This window comes from Lynx rufus, unplaced genomic scaffold (assembly GCF_022079265.1).
Source record: "Lynx rufus isolate CCGP_SWC_20201006 ecotype Redwood Valley unplaced genomic scaffold, mLynRuf1.p SCAF_2, whole genome shotgun sequence".
Lineage (NCBI taxonomy): Eukaryota > Metazoa > Chordata > Mammalia > Carnivora > Felidae > Lynx > Lynx rufus.
Genome location: NW_025814834.1, coordinates 32,562,547 through 32,579,800, shown reverse-complemented (window position 1 = coordinate 32,579,800; position 17,254 = coordinate 32,562,547). Strand labels below are relative to the sequence as shown.

Below are 17,254 nucleotides of genomic sequence, written 5' to 3'. Positions count from 1 at the left end.
AAGGACAAAAGGATATGTGCCCCAATTTTAATAAGGTTGTCTCTGAATCATGAGATTATAGGTCATTTATATTTTCTCTCTTTATATTTTTCTCCTGTGTTTCCTATATTAAAGGTTTTTCTTTAACAAAAGAGGAAAAAGCAGTGAATCATTAAACAAAGCTTTAGTACTCACTGTAGAATGAGGTTGGTATAGCCTATAGGAAAATGTAAGGGTACAGTCCTGGGAAAGCAATTTGATAATACATATTAAAGTCATAAATAATAAATGAAATTATCTAAAAGAAGAAAAAAATCATGAATATTTTTTTGTAGTGCTTTGTAGTGCTAAGTAGAAAACAAGAAGCAATCTAGATGTCCAACAATGTAGGAATTACTAAGGAAATAATATCAACTTAAATGTTGTATAGATTTTTTGTAAAAAATGTAGCTATGTAAAAAGTCTTGCTATTATAACGTTGAGTAAAAATATTTTCAAAATTGTTGGGCATTGGTTATAACTTTATAAAATTTGCACAGAAAAATAACAATTTTAGTTTATGAAAGCTGCACAAAATTATTCTCCCTTTTATTTTCTGTCAGTAATTTTATGATTGTAATACTTAAAAAAATTTTTTTTAATGTTTACTTATCTTTGAGAGACAGAGCACGAGCAGGGGTGGGGCAGAGCGAGAGGGAGACACAGAATCTGAAGCAGGCTCCAGGCTCTGAGCTGTCAGTACAGAGCCCGATGCAGGGTTTGAACTCACAAACCGTGAGATCATGACCTGAGCCGAAGCTGGACGCTCAACCGACTGAGCCACCCAGGCGCCCCTATGATTGTAATATGTTAATGCCTTTATTTTCAGCTGCTTTGGTTCTTTTTTTGAAAGTAGGGTAAATTAAAGTACATGGGCTGTATTGAAAAAATGGATTATTTTTCATATATAATAGTGTTGCTTCCCAGTAGTCTCTTCCTACCTTCTCTTTCTTTCATTTCTAAAGGTTTTATTTTTTAAGCAATCTCTACACCCAACATGGGGCTTGAACTCATAACCCTGAGATCAAGAGTCCCACACTCCGCTGACTGAGCCAGCTAAGTGCCTCTCTTCCTTCATTCTTTTCAACAAATGTTATTGAGGCATTATTTTGTGTGAAGGAGACAAAAATCCCTGCCCTCATGGGGCTTACCATTCTAGTGATTCCTTTGAGGTCCAACATAAGCCCCCAAAAGCCAGTTTAACAGACATATTTTTCTATACTCTGGTTTTCAGTATCATTGTGATTATCTTGATGGATGCATTAGGATTCATACCCTTTAATAAAAAAAAGTATTTCACAAATATTGGTTCAATTTATACAAAATTAAAATAATTTACATTCTTTGATTCTAAATAAAAGTAGATTGTCTAACATGATGCGTTACTTGGGTTGTAACATTGGCATAAATAAAGTTTGAGCTTTTATTGAAAAGGAGTCTGTGTTGGTTTATGTGACTGGGATCCCATGGCTGGATCAGTGCATCCTTTGTTCAAGTGAGTAATTTCCAACCTGGTCTATACATTAAAATCACTTTGGGAACTTAAGACCCAAAAGTGAAGATCAGGCCCTACCCTAAGCCAGTTTATTTGAAGTCTGAGAGAGAGGTGCCCTGGGCATCAGATATTTTTATGAAAGCTTTCTGGGTTATTTTGATGTACCTGTAGGTTTGAGAACGTACAGAAATAGTTCCCAAACTTTGCTAAACATTGAATCTTTAAAAAAATATAAGGGGTGCTGGCTCAGTCGGCAGAGATATGGCTCTTGATCTCGAGGTCATGAGTTCCAGCCCCACACTGTGTGTAGAGATCACTAAAAACAAACAAACAAACAAACAACTATTTAAAAATAAATATATATATATATATATATTGAATATATATATATTCCATGAGTTCCAGCCCCACACTGTGTGTAGAGATCACTAAAAACAAACAACTATTTAAAAAAAAAAAAAAAATATATATATATATATATATATATATATATATATATATATATATATATATATTGAAGCCAGGCTTCCATTCCTGAACATTCGGATTTAATTGGTATGAGGTGTGACTTGTACTTTACGATTTTTTAGAAAAAGCTTCCTAGGTGATTCTTATCTGTAGCAAAGTTGGGAAACCATTGCAGTACAGTGTTAATAATTTCTCATATTAATCACTAATGTGTTACATTCATGTCACTCTATAACTATTTACTGAGTATCTGTAATATTCTGGTATGATTTTGGTGCTGGGGAGATGTCCATGAACAGAACAAACAATTCCTGTCCTTGTGGCTCCACATTCTAGTGGGAAGAGGCAGCCAATTATTTTATTTCATTTTACTTTATTTTACTTTATTTTATTTTATTTTATTTTATTTTATTTTACTTTATGTATTTAAAAAATTTTTCTTTTAACGTTTATTTATTTTTGAGAGAGAGCGGGGCAGGGTCAGGGAGAGAGGGAGACACAGAATCTGAACCAGTCTCCAGGCTCCACGCTGTCAACACAGATCCCGATGCAGGGCTTGAACTCACGAACCGTGAGTGAGGTCATGACTTGAACTGAAGTTCAGATGCTTAGCTGACTGAGCCACCCAGGCGCCCCCAATAATTTTAAATAAGTAAACCGAATAGTGTGTTAAAAGATGAAAAGTGCTATGGAGACAATTAAATCAGGAGGGGGAATAGGGCGTGCCAGGGATGAGAAGGTTGCAATTTTGAATAGGGTTAGTTATTAGGAAAGGCCTCACTAAGATTAGGTGACTTAGCTAACACTGGAAACCAGGCAATGCAGATCATGTGAATATCTCCATATCCAAAGGAAGGAGATTCCATGTAGAGGGAAAGTAATTACAAAGTCCTTGAGGTGGGATTCTGGTTTATTTGGTGTTCAGGGAACTTTGTGGCTGGAGAGGAGACAGTCAGAAAAGGAATAGAAGGAGATGAGACCAGAAAGATTGGGGAGAGGAACAGGTTTTGTCAGAGTTATAGATCATTGTAAACTAGGTTGTTACTATGAGATAGGAAGCCACTGGAAGGTTTTGAACAGTTATAATCTGAGTTATGTTTGCTTTTTTTCCTTAAAGATTTTATTTTATTTTATTTTATTGAAGATCTTACTTTATTTTACTATTTCCTAATGTTTATTTATTTTGAGAGAGAGAGAAAGAGAGAGAATCCCAAGCAGGCTCTGCACTGTCAGCACAGAGCCTAATGTGAGGCTCATTCCCATGAACCATGAGATTATGACCTGAGCTGAAATTAAGAGTCAGACAGTTAACCAACTGAGCCACCCAGGGGCACCCAGAGATTTTATTTTTAAGTAATCTCCACATCCAACGTGGGGCTTGAGTTTATAACTCTAAAATCAAGAGTTGCATGCTCTACCACCTAAGCCAGCCAGGCACCCCAATCTGGGTTATGTTTTTAAAGGGTCATTATGGCTGCTGTGATGGATTACAGGCACCTAGAGCAGAAGCAGGGACTAATTCAGGGGCTATTGCAATGAAACAGGCAAGAGAAATAATGTGGATTGGACTAGGTGGCAGGCAACAGAAAATATAGAATTAAAAAAAATAGTAAGGGAGAATAATTCTGTATTTTGGAGGTAGAACACCAACATTAACTGACATTAGTTGTGTGGTATAAGAGAGAAGGTGACACCAAGGTTTTAGGCCTGAGTAGTTGGAGAATGAAGTAGTTGGAGAATGAAGGAGAGGGGGCAGACTGTAGGACGATCGAGTTTTGGTGGGGAAAAATCAAGAGTTCATTTGTGTATATGTTATGTTTAATATGCTTCAGACATCTAAGCGGAGAGGTTAATAAGTTGGTTGTTAGATATGTGAGTCTGGAGTTAAGGGGAAAGAGTTCCTGACTCTTGGGAGTGTTCAGTCAATAGCTTGTATTTAAAGCCTTGAGACTAGTGACCATCAAGGTAAAGAATGTAATAGTAAAAGAGAAGAGGTCCAAAAACTCGGTCCTGACCTTGGACATTATATCATTAAGAAATTCAAGAGAAGGAATCAACAAAAGGAGACAGAATGAGCAGGCAACAAGGTAGGGTAAGTATGGAGTCCAGGAGAACTTGGAACCCCAAGATTCAAATGAAAATTTTACACCTGGAGGCTATGTGATCAACATCATCAAATCCTGTGATGGGTCAAGTAAGATGGAGACTGAGCAATGACTTCGGGATAATTTTGACTGTTGGATATCAGTTATTTATTCTGTATCCTTCTGGTTTCATAAATCTACTTTTCTGATTATTTTACATCTGTTTCTGTTCCTAAATGCCTGATGTGGGAGAGGAATGGAGTTAAAAAGACAGAATTTAGAAGGAAAGTAGATAATATCATAGGAGAGGTTTATGTGTGTGGAGGCCTCCCAGGTGCTGGCATTAGTTCTACTTCTTGATGTAGGTGGTGCTGTTATGGGTGTTTGCTTTATAATTATTCCTTAAATTGTACCTACATGCTTTAAACAGCTTTTTATATGTAAAATTTAGCAAAAAATAAGGAAAAGAAAGTTCATGAATTTAAACATAAATTAGCTTTTTAAAAATTGTCGGTTACACCTCTTTTACTTTTGAAAGCTTTGTTCTGCACATAGCAACAGTGTACAAAAATATTAAAAAATGTTCAGTCTTTACAAATGTTTATATTCTAAATTTTTTTGGATTTCTTCTCTAAGCTCTTATGCAACTGGAATATATCTTAAAGAAAATCATAAAAGAACGAAAAGGAAGGAACTTCAGTCAACATATTTTCATTGACTCCTTAGTACAAGGGAACCTTAATGACCAGCAGGTGATGTAATTGTTCAGTGTTTATCAAATAAATGATAATCACACATGTATAGTATGTTTTTTATTCACTTTAATCCAGATTCCCTCCTAAAATTTAGTGGCTTCTTTTTTATTGTACATCATCTATAAATAGTATAGGTATTTTAGTCTCATGTTAGTACAGGTATTTAGATCTTTGAATCAGCTGTATATTAATTAATATTGAGTAAGCAAATACTGAATCAAAATTCTTCTATCATAAAAGAGGAGGACTTGTATAAGTCTTTTTTTTTTTTTAAGTTTATTTTTGAGAGAGAGAGAAGAGCACAAGTAGGGGAGGGGCAGAGAGAGAGGAAGACACAGAATCCGAATCAGGCTCCAGGCCACGAGCTGTCAGCACATAGCCTGATGCGGGGCTTGAACTCATGGTCTGTGAGGTCATGACCTGAGCTGAAGTCGGATACCCAACCAACTGAGCCACACAGGTGCCCCGTGGACTTATAGAAGTCTTTATCAGCCAAGCTGCTCTACCTAAATGACTAGATATAGCAGCTTGGCTTGTTCCCAGGGTGCCTCTGTTACCCCCAGCATACCACTGTGTGGTGTTGTCAGGCAAAGAACAAGAGTCCACACCTGTTCTTTATAGGATTCTTCTGCCCACTCTATGCATGCAAATTTCAGAGATAGAATGGTTTGCTGGGTATGTGTATGGGTGCAGAAATTGAATAAGGCTCCAAGGACAATGGCAGCTTCTTCTCCATTGTTCTTGAGGCTTTGCTGCTGCATCGGGCCAAGCCAGAAAGATAGGATTGAGCCAGTGATATTTGCAAAAAAACATATCATGAGCCAGTGATATTACTGATAAATGTTTATTGCATCAAAAAATCAATACAGTATTTAGATTGGTTTTTACATTAGACTTTTTTTAAGTGAAAACATTGTAAAGAAATAATAGACTTTTTTTCCTTTCCTTGACCCTAATTCTATACTACACATTATTTTAATAGGATCTAATAGAGGCCACCTTAAACATTTTACACTTTCTAAACTTAGTTTTCTTTCCTAGATCCTTGAAGACAGTATGATATTTTCTCTGGCCAGTTGCATAATAACTGCAAAATGTAAGTATAAACTGATTTTTTTTGAGAGATATTATACACAGGGATAAAACAAAAGAAACATTGTTTGCAAGACCTCTTTATAATTTCCTGTCTCTTTTCTTCTTTATTCTTGTTTGAAAGGCTTGATTCACACAGCTGCCTTTTTTTTTTTTTTAAACCCCAGGTGCTCTATGCCACCTCTGAACATTGCCATAAATTTCTTGACACAGTTTATGGATTGTGAATTCTAGTTAGTGCCTTTAAAATGAACTGCTATTGACACTTTTCCAACCAGAGCAGTGAGATTTTCAATTTCCTGCTGCGGCTTTTCTCTTTGACTCCAATCCAGTTTGCTCTTATTAAGGTCTACCAACAGAGGATATAGGCCACAGAGATCACAATTTAAAAGAACTCCTCTCTTGGTAGAATTGAAGGTGATTTTTACTTAAAATTCTAAAATGTGTGATATGTTTCTATGTTTCCTTACTGTATTTTAGTTTAGCAGAGTACCATTAATTCATATGGTGTTTATAAAAATCTGTGTATGTTTCTAAAAATATACTAGTATAAAATGTTAAAGGAAATACTAAAATAACAGTTTGAAATAGAAAAAAATTATATATTTGAAGGATTTCACTTACAACTTTGTTTAAAAACAATGATTCAAAATGTAAACTTCCCATACATTTTTCTTCCTTATAAAATTTTTGACATCTAGAGTTGTGGAATTTAGGTCAAATGTGTCAAAAATAATGTATTGAACTTTTTTTAAAAGTACTTAACTTGTTTTAAAAATTTACTACATTAGGGGCACTTGGGTGGCTTAGTCAGTTAAGCATCTGACCTCAGGCCATGATCTCAGGGTTCCTGGGTTCCAGCCTGAGCCCTACATCCTGAGCCCCCCTGGGGCTCTCTGCCCTCAGCATGGAGCCTGCTTTGGATCCTCTGCCCCTCCCCCCTCCCTGCCTCTCCCTTTCTCTCTTCCCTTCTCCTGTTCATGAGTTCTCTCTCTCTACTCACACTTTCTCTCAAAACTAAAAATAAACATTAAAAAAATTTACTATATTAAAATATATCTTTGCTAAAGACCTTCAAAAAAATCTAAATTGGTTGTGCTCTGGATACAGAACACAATAAGTGACCATTTCCAAAGTCAAGTTAATGTTTTAATGGTATTGCAGTTTTTAGGGGGGATTTTAGCCTATCACTCACTGTTTCTTTGTACATGGGTTGGTTATTTTTTAAGGTATCTCTAAAGTTTTTGAGAGTCAAGATAGTAGGAAACTTTAAAGTCCTTCCTCTACTACTAATTAGCTTTGAGCAAGATACTTGCCTTTACATTTTTCCCTTTTCTTTTTTTTTTTTTTTCAACGTTTATTTATTTTTGGGACAGAGAGAGACAGAGCATGAACGGGGGAGGGGCAGAGAGAGAGGGAGACACAGAATCGGAAACAGGCTCCAGGCTCTGAGCCATCAGCCCAGAGCCTGACGCGGGGCTCGAACTCCCGGACCGCGAGATCGTGACCTGGCTGAAGTCGGACGCTTAACCGACTGCGCCACCCAGGCGCCCCACATTTTTCCCTTTTCTAAAATAAGAATTTAGCTCTAGATGACCTCCTAGGTATCTCTCAAATATACATTTGTGTCTTTGGTTCAGTATCATAATTAAAGAACATTCAGTGACTTAAAATCTTACATTTAAGTTGTGCTCAGTCATACTTTTTGATGGAGTTCTACAAAAGAACCAATGTTTGAGATTATTAAGCTTATATAATTATATTTTAAGTAATGATACAGTAAAGTGGGGTATATGAGTACCTACTGTGTGCATATCCTTGTACTCTTTTAGTGTTGTATATTACTATATATTGTAAAAATGCGTACATGTTATGCACTGTCTGTACAAGTTTTCATGTCACTTGTGAAATACAAATTCTGTAGTTCACTCAAAAGCCCTAATAAAGAAGTTTTTGTAGGAAAAAGCTAAGGACAGGCAGTTACTCATGTGCCTTTTATAAACTCTGGATGTGAGTAAAAAAAAAAAAAATAATTGAGTACCAGGCAGCTATAAATTTTAATGGTAATAACACTTAGAAAGTGAGTACGTCCTTTCAGGAATCGGAATTGGATAATATGTGAATAAAGCAAACATTTAAAAAAAAAAGTAACTTTGAAACAAATTTAAGACAGCCCTTAGTTAAAGAAAGAGATAATTAATAAGTGGAGGTAGAAACTACTTAATGCATTTTTTAAAGTACTTGACATAGAAAAAGTAGTATAGATCGAGTCATCTCAAGCATAATCTAGGGCAAAAGGTACTATGTATGTGAATGGTTCCATTCTTTGAATAGTTTGTAATCCCAGTGGATTTCTAAAGGAAATATAACTACTCTTATTACCTCTGTTTTATGTTCATCATGTAATTTTCTTATCTTCTCATTTTCTCAGTGAATAATCTATAAACCATTTTAAGCAAAAATAAGTCCATAAGTTTAATAATCTTCCAATCTTAGTGTTCATCAAAATAATTGTTATTTGTTGGAAGTATAGATGCGTGGACTCTCCTAAACCTGTTGAATCAGAATCTGCGAAATGTGGGGTTGTGCTATCAATCAATTCCCAGGTGGTTTTTGAGAACCTTGAGAACCAACCACTGTCCTAAGCAATAACTGGTACCAATTCTTGAGCCATTGTATCTACCATTACAAGTAAAAATTTAGAGTATTGATTTATAGGTAAATCTCCTGCTACTTTGATTTGTATGAATCATTTCATTAGGGTTCCTGAGTGAACTGATAAATCAGTATTTTTATTACACAAAGTTGGATGAACCAGACAGTCCGTTACAGTTGTCAGCATTTAACACTCCTTCAGATGTGAAGTTTATTTATTATCATTACTATTTTTACTTAAGTTAAAATGCATTTTTGGCTTCAGTTACTTGCCAGTTTTTAAGAAAGAAATTTTCCAGATTGTACTATCTCTTTAGGAATGTTCTATAAATATTTGTGTTCTGTTCAATGAAGTACAAATCCTGTGAATAATCTTGTTTTATTTTTTGGTAGCATTTAGGTATCTTGCCTATCAGAAAAAAAGGAAAATACAGGAACAAAATAATAATAGTACCCAAACTATGAGTTAGCTATTTTCATTGTTATTAATATAAATTTTTACTTAGTGTGCACCTGGGCAATCTGTTTTTTAACCACCTCTGAAGAGGTTCAGAAAAAACTTTATGAAGAGATAGACCAAGTTTTGGGGAAGGATCCCATTACTCCAGAGAAAATTGAGCAGCTCAGGTAAGAATACAATAAAAAGAAGAAGAGATGATTAAAAGGTAAATTTGAATTGGTTTAACTATCTTTTTTTTTTAATTTTTTAATTTTTTTAATGTTTATTATTTTTGAGACAGAGAGAGTGTGTGTGAGCTGAGAAGGGGCACAGAGAGAGGGAGACACAGAATCTGAAGCAGGCTCCAGGCTCTGAGCTGTCAGCACAGAGCAACGCAGAGCTTGAACTCACGAACTTCTTATTCTCACTAATAAGTTTAACCAGCTTATTTAAAGCTAGTGATAATATCTGGGAAAGGTATATATTTTTATAGGACTTAGATAATTTAATTTGCTCTTTAAAATCATAAGATAGGGGTGCCTGGGTGGCTCAGTCGAGCATCCAACTTTTGATTTTGGCTCAACACTCGGTGTGGAGCCCACTTGTGATTCTGTCTCTTTCCCTCTGCCTCTCTCCCCCGCTCACACTCTCTCTCTTAAATAAAACAAAAATAAAAACCATAAGGTAGTTCTGGGAAACCTTTACATTAAACTGTATAAAATAGTATCATTGATGTTCAAATAAGTGGAACCTTAGTGATGGGAATGCAAAATGGTACAGTCCTGTTGGAAAACAATGTGGCAGTTAAACATACACTTAACCATATAGCCCCAAAATTCTCCAAGGCATTTACCCAAGAGAAATGAAAAAATATGTCCACACAGAGAACTTTATGCCAATTTAACAGCAATATTATTCATGATAGCAAAAAGTAGAAGCAGTCCAGATGTTGATCAACTGGTAAATAGACAAATTGTGTTATCTTGAAATATTACCAAGTAGTAAAAAAATATGATAATATATATACAACAATGTGGATAAATGTCATTCTATTAAGTGAAAGAAGTCAAACACATACAGTGTGCATACGATAGGATTTCATTAAGGTGAAATTCTAGGAAAAGGAAAAAACTGTAATGATGGAAAGTAGATCAGTGGTTGTCTGGGGCCAGGAATAGGGAGGGGATCAACTAGGAGGGAGAATGAGAAAAGTTTTTAGGGTGAGGGAACTGTTCTGTATTTTGCTTGTGGTTGTGGTTAGACAGTTATACACAATGACTAAAGTTCATTAAATTGTACAGGTGAGATAGACGAATTTTTATATGTAAATAATACCTTAATTAAAAAGATTAAAAAAATTTGTTTTAATGTTTATTTATTTTTGAGAGAGACAGAGACAGAATGTGAGTGGGTTAGGGACAGAGAGAGAGGGAGACACAGAAACAGAAGCAGGCTCCAGGCTCTGAGCTGTCAGCATGTGAGATCATGACCTGAGCCGAAGTCGGTCGCTCAACTGACTGAGCCACCCAGGCGCCCCTAAAAAGATTTTTTTTTAATAACAACTATGACTGCTTGAGGTGTTGAAGTCTGAGTCTGGATAGCAGGTGACCAACCCTACCTTTGTATTTACCTCTTTTAACTGTAGAAAAGAAGATAGGGAGACTTATCTTACAAATTCTTCAGAATGTTGGAAGTTTTATTCATTACCTTAAATTTAACCCTTTCATTTTATTTTTTTAAATTTTTTGATATTTATTTATTTCTGAGGGAGTAAGAGAGAGAGTGCAAGGGGAGAAGGGGCAGAGAGAGGGGGAGACCCAGAATCCAAAGGAGGCTCCAGGCTCTGAGCTGTCGGCCCAGAGCCCAATGTGGGGCTCGAACTCACGAACCATGAGATCATGACCTGAGCTGAAGTCACACGCTTAACTTACTGAGCCATCTAGGCTCCTCATAACCTTTCATTTTGAAAGTAATACATAATTGTCTTTTGAAGTTTTTATAATACAGAAGTGTATGAAGTAGAAGGTGAAGGTTTTTTGTAAGTGTACCCTTAAGAGATAACAACTGTTAACTATTTTTACTATTTTTCCAGCTTTTTCTGTGCATATATACATATATATTTAAAATAAAAAATTTCAAAATATTTTAAAATATAAATCTTCTGTAAATTTAATTTTTTCTCTAAATATTTTATGGACAGTGTTTTTATATATGTATAACTCCACCACATCCAATCAGTTATTAGGTTTGTTGTTTGTACTTTCCAAACACATTTTAGTTGGAAGTTTGATTTTAATTCTTTTCATCGCCCCCACTCTATTCAGACCACCATCAACTTGCGTGGGCTATTTCAACAGCCTTGGATCTTGGTCCCCTCCAGTCCATTTTCCAAGTTGCTACTGGAGGCTGTGACTACACACTGTAAACACTGGGTGCTTTAAACATACAGATAACCTAGGACCAATTCTATACCAACAATCTCCAGGCATCAGTTTTCGAAAGCTTCTCAGATAATTCTAATGTTGAGAATTACTGTGCTAGTGGTTTTTCTATACCTAGGGAGTCAGCATCTGGGCAGATGACTCCCTAATTTAAAAGCCTTCAGTGACTTCTGGTTGCCCCTAAGATAACATTTAAACTCACCAGTGTAGCTTATGAGGCATTCTAAGAGCTGGGCTTTGTATTCTTCTCCCATCTTTTCTCTTATTATTTGTACCTTTTCATATCTAGGATTTAGCTATACTAAAATTCTTTTGTTTCTGCAAAGCTGCAGTAGTCTTTCTTATCTTCTGGCTTTTGCAGACTACTCCTTTGTCTAGATTCTCTCTTCCTTTGTCTTCTAGCTAACGCCTTTTTTTTTTTTTTTTTTTTCCAGCAGGTCTCAGCCTAAAATGCTTATTTCTCTGCAAAGTCCTTTCTTTAGTTAGGTGCTCCTGCTATGCCATATGTTATCCAAATCCCTGAACTTCCTTTATCATAACCATTAGTATGCTTTTTAAATTGTCATCCTTGATGTCCCTACCTCCTTCTCTTTCCCTACCAACTAGACTTTGAGTCCCTTTGTGGGTATCTGTCTTGTTCACTGTTGTAGTTCAGTATCTAACATGGTGCTTCTAATGTAGTAGGTACCTAATAAATACTTGTTCAAAGAGGAAAGGAAGGATTTGGCTCCTTTGTTTTTGTTGTTTTTAGACATGATAAACAGCCAACTTTCCTACACTTGTATTTTTGTTAATATTTCCAATTGTTTCTATTAATAAAGTCCTAGAAGTGAGATTATTATTGAAGGATATATACAGTAACTTAGTATTTACGATAAGGGGCTGTGGACTAAGACAGACCTAGGTTTGAATTCTGTTGACACCACTTCCCTGCTGTGTTGATCTTAAATAATTGCCTCATTTTATGGGTCGCCTGGGTGGCTCAGTCTGTTGGGCATCCGACTTTGGCTCAGGTCATGATCTTGTGGTTTATGGGTTCCAGCCCCACATTGCACTCTTTGCTGACAGCTCAGAGCCTGGAGCCTGCTTTGGATTCTGTGTCTCCCTCTCTCTCTGCCCCTCCCTTGCACTCTGTCTCTCTCTCTCTCTCTCTCAATAAAAAAAAAAATCGAAAAAAACTAAAAAAAAAAAAAAATTGCCTCATTTCTAAAAATCTGTAAAATTAAAATAATAATAGCATCCATGAGGTTTAAATAAGGATTGAGATGGTGCATAGAGAATATTTAATAGAACTGGCTTATGATAAGATTTCAATACATTTTAGCTTTTATTCTAATTGTGTTGTACACTTAATATTTTTATACATTGCCAAATTATCCTTCAGAAAGGGTGTACCAATTTATATTTCCAACAACTGGATATAAATGTCTTTTCCCCATTTAAAAAACATATTTAATGGGGCGCCTGGGTGGCGCAGTCGGTTAAGCGTCCGACTTCAGCCAGGTCACGATCTCGCGGTCCGTGAGTTCGAGCCCCGCGTCAGGCTCTGAGCGGATGGCTCGGAGCCTGGAGCCTGTTTCCGATTCTGTGTCTCCCTCTCTCTCTGCCCCTCCCCCGTTCATGCTCTGTCTCTCTCTGTCCCAAAAATAAATAAAAAACGTTGAAAAAAAAAATTAAAAAAAAAAAATAAAAAACATATTTATTTTTGAGAGAGAGCACAAGCCGGGGGGGGCAGAGAGAGAGAGGAAGAAAGATGATCCTGAGCAGGCTCTGCACTGATAGTAGTGAGCCTGATATGGGGCTTGAATTCATGAACCGTGAGATCATGACCTGAGCGAAAGTCAACCCACTGAGCCACCCAGACACCCCTCTTTTCCCCATTTTTTATTAGTATTGTCTAATGTCATTCTATTTCATCTTTGCTGATCTGTCAAGTAAGAAAAAAGTTGCTATAGGGGTGCCTGGGTGGCTCAGTTGGTTAAGCATCCGACTTTGGCTCAGGTCATGATCTCACGGTCTGTGAGTTCGAGCCCCACGTCAGGCTCTGTGCTGGCAGCCCAAAGCCTGGAGCCTGCTTTGGATTCTGTGTCTCCCTCTCTCTCTCTCTCTCTCTACCCCTCCCCCACTCATGCTCTGTCTCTGTGTCTCGAAAATGAATAAACGTTAAAAACTTTTTTTAATTTGCTATAATTGGCAATTTTTCCACCATTAAAGAGGTTGAGTATCACTTCATATGTTTGCAGGACATTTGTATTTTGTTGTATGTGAATTACTTTTTTATGTTTGTCCATATTTCTGTCAGGGTGTTTGATGATTTTCATTATCTATTTTTATTTTTATTTTTATTTTATAAATTTTTGTTTATTTTTTAGGGAGAAAGAGATAGAGAGAGAGCGAGCACGAGCTGGGGTGGGGCAGAGGGAGAGAAAGAATCTCAAGCAGGTTCCATGCCCAGTGCAGAGCCCCAATTGGGGCTCTATCTCATGACCATGAGATCATGACTCCAGCTGAAGTCAGGCATCGGACACTTAACTGAGTGAGCCACCTAGACGCCCCAATAATTATGGATTTTTAAAGAGCTGTTATGCATTGTGATAATATTTTTCCTAGTTGTTTTTCAGTTGTACTTACAATTGCAAATATGTTACATTTTCATACTTGGATTATTTGTATTTTTCTTTATGATTTCTGTCGTGTCAATATTTTCATTTTTATTTTATTTTAAAAATAAAGGATTTTTGCACTCAAATATAAAAATAACTGTTTTGAGTTTTCTTCTGGTACTTTTAAAGTTGTTTTCATTTGTTTAAATTTATACCTACCTGGACTTTATATACCTCTAATACATAACTTATTTTAAAACACATTAGAATTATGATGTGACTATTTCAAATTAGGAAGATTATTAAAGTTGTTGAATGACATTTTAAAATGTATGTACATTTCACTCTCCCAGAGTAAAAATCTGTAAAAATGTTTTTTTTAAACAGATATTGTCGGCAAGTACTTTGTGAAACAGTTCGGACTGCCAAACTGACTCCAGTTTCTGCCCGGCTTCAAGATATTGAAGGAAAGGTTGACAAATTTATTATTCCTAGAGAGGTAGGAAATATTTGTTATACTTACTAACTCATCTAGTTGTTCTTTTCAACTCTTTTAGTGTGTATTTTTAAATTGTATTGTCTAAAATGCCCAATAAATTATACCTGTTATTAAATCAAAGACACGGGGTACCTGGGTGGCTCAGTCGGTTAAGTGTCTGACTTTGATTCAGGTCATGATCTCATGGTTCGTGGGTTCAAGCCCCATGTTGGGCTCTGCACTCACAGTGTTAACCGTGCTGGGGATTCTTTCTCTCTGTCCTACTCTCTGCCCTTCCCCCACTTGTGCTCACTCACTCTCTCAAAATAAATAAACTTAAATAAAATAAATGAAGGACACAGTTATTTTAAATAATAATAACATATGCTGTTTTAAAGTCTAAATAATAGAAAGGCTTCCTTCCTCATGTGTGCTACTATTAATACTAAAGTATTTTTGTAGGTCTTTTTCTATGTATGTATATTCCTCTGTGTGTGTAATATACATATATGTATTTATTGTAAAAACTGAATTTATATGTGAAAGGTTGTTTTTCATATATCCTTCATTAATTTGCTTCTTTAATTAAGTGTATCATGACTATTAGTACAACTGGTGTTTAATACAGATCCAACTCATTATTTTTAATGGATGTAGAGTATTCATTCCATTGTATGAGTGTGTTATGTAGTTTATTTAAGCAGTCTCCATTGGTTGAAATTTAGATTGACATCATTTGTTTTGTTATTACAAACTGTATACTTGTATAGGTATTGAGTAGAGAGAGCCTTAGAAATAAGAGTTTTGGGGTCAAACTGCTTATGTATATTAAATTTAAGTTGCCCTCTAAAAAGCAGTTTATATTTTTAGCAACAGTGTATGAGAATGCTTTTTCTCTCCATATCCTTACCACTTCAGGATTTATGAACTTTTCACACATTTCTTATATGACACACTATATCATTATTTTATTTTGCTTTTCCCTGATCATTGGAATGATTGAGCAGCTTTTCATGCATATTTAACAGTTTGTATTTCTTCTTTTGTGAATTATGTGCTTCTAACTTACTCTTTCTTCTAGTAAGCTTAAATGTCTTTTTGTGTATTGTACATACTAACTGTCAATTATATGGGAAATGTGTTTTTCTTATTATTTTATTTATTAAACACTTATGTGTTTCTTATTATTTATCTTTCACTGGTGATTTTGGTCTGTTTTGTTTTGTTTTAGCTGGATGCAGGTTTTAAATTTTCATAGTTAAATCTGTTATTCCTTTATGACTTCCAGATTTTGACAAACTTAGGGAGGCCTTCCCCACTATAAAATCATCAAAATAATGGCCTGTGTTTTCTTCTTTTACTTTCTATTTTTATTCTGTATTCATTATCTGTATTAAAAGAGCATTTAGGATGAGTCGGCTTTCTGGCAGTCACTTCATCTCTGTTAGACCTTTACTAACTAGAGTAATTTTTTTTTTTGCAGACTCTTGTTCTTTATGCCCTTGGTGTGGTACTTCAGGATCCCAGTACTTGGCCATTACCACACAAGTATGAAATATCTTTTTTTATCCTTGTGATTATTGATTCTCATGTGTTTGCATGTTTTGCATTCCTTTTCTAAATTTTGAGGAGAAAATTTAATATGTGACAGTGATATAACATAAGAAAGCCACTGCTTTCTCTTTATATCTTCTGTTCACTATTTCATTCATGAATCTGCTATCTGTTTCTCTTTGTCTCTCCTATTATCACTTTTTTTAAGGTTTATTTATTTATTGAGAGAGAAAGAGAACGCTAGTGTGAGCAGGAGGAAGGGCAAAGAGAGAGGAGAGAGAGAATCTTAAGCGATCTCCATGATCAGCATGGAGTTTGACACGGGGCTTGGTTCCACAACCCTGGGATCGTGACCTAAGTGAATTTATTTATTTATTTATTTATTTATTTATTTATTTATTTATTTATTTAACGTTTATTTATTTTTGAGACAGAGAGACAGAGCATGAACGGGGGAGGGTCAGGGAGAGGGAGACACAGAATCTGAAACAGGCTCCAGGCTCTGAGCTGTCAGCACAGAGCCCGACGCGGGGCTTGAACTCACTGACCGTGAGATCATGACCTGAGCCAAAAGGCCGCTTAACCGACTGAGCCACCCAGGCGCCCCTCTAAGCGAATTTAAAGAGTTGGACACGTAAGTGACCGAGCCACCCAGGTGTCCCTAAATCTAATGCTCTTGAGGTCAACGTAATATGTTTCCTATCGTTTTAGAACTGCATGGTATTCTATTATATGGATATACCAGAGTTGTTCAACCTTTCACCCACTGGAGAACATTTGGGTTGTTTTGGTAATGAAGCTGCTTTGAACATTCATGTAAGGGTTTTTGTGTGAACATAAGGCTTCATTTCCTTGGGATAAATGCCCAAGAGTGCAATTGCTGGGTCATATGGCTAGTGCATGTTTAGTTTTGTCAGAAACTGCCAGGCTGTTTTTCAGGGATTCTCAGTAGTTCATTATGGTTTTTAGAAGTTTTCTTTTTGAGTAACTGATGTTAACACATTCTCCCTATAGAAAAATGTCTGGATATGATTTATTTATAAAAATAAATGCATAGAAATACATTATTACTGTTACCATATTGGCAATATGTCAGAGCAAGAAAATCCGGGTCAAATTCTGTGATTTTAATGGACAATAATGTAAATACTACTCTATAGTAAAGGATGAAA

General features: G+C 35.8%; 1 protein-coding gene across 3 annotated transcripts in view; it reads left to right on the top strand.

The window, feature by feature from the left end:
- The window catches only part of LOC124515002 (cytochrome P450 20A1), a 76,196-nt gene that overhangs the window by 40,922 nt on the left and 18,020 nt on the right, over positions 1-17,254 (top strand). For all 3 annotated transcript variants that reach the window (XM_047083472.1, XM_047083474.1, XM_047083473.1), the window contains 5 exons: positions 4,702-4,817; positions 5,862-5,916; positions 9,074-9,194; positions 14,438-14,549; positions 16,012-16,076. In XM_047083472.1, the coding sequence (XP_046939428.1) occupies positions 4,702-4,817; positions 5,862-5,916; positions 9,074-9,194; positions 14,438-14,549; positions 16,012-16,076 (469 nt within the window). The remainder of the gene's footprint in view (positions 1-4,701; positions 4,818-5,861; positions 5,917-9,073; positions 9,195-14,437; positions 14,550-16,011; positions 16,077-17,254) is intronic.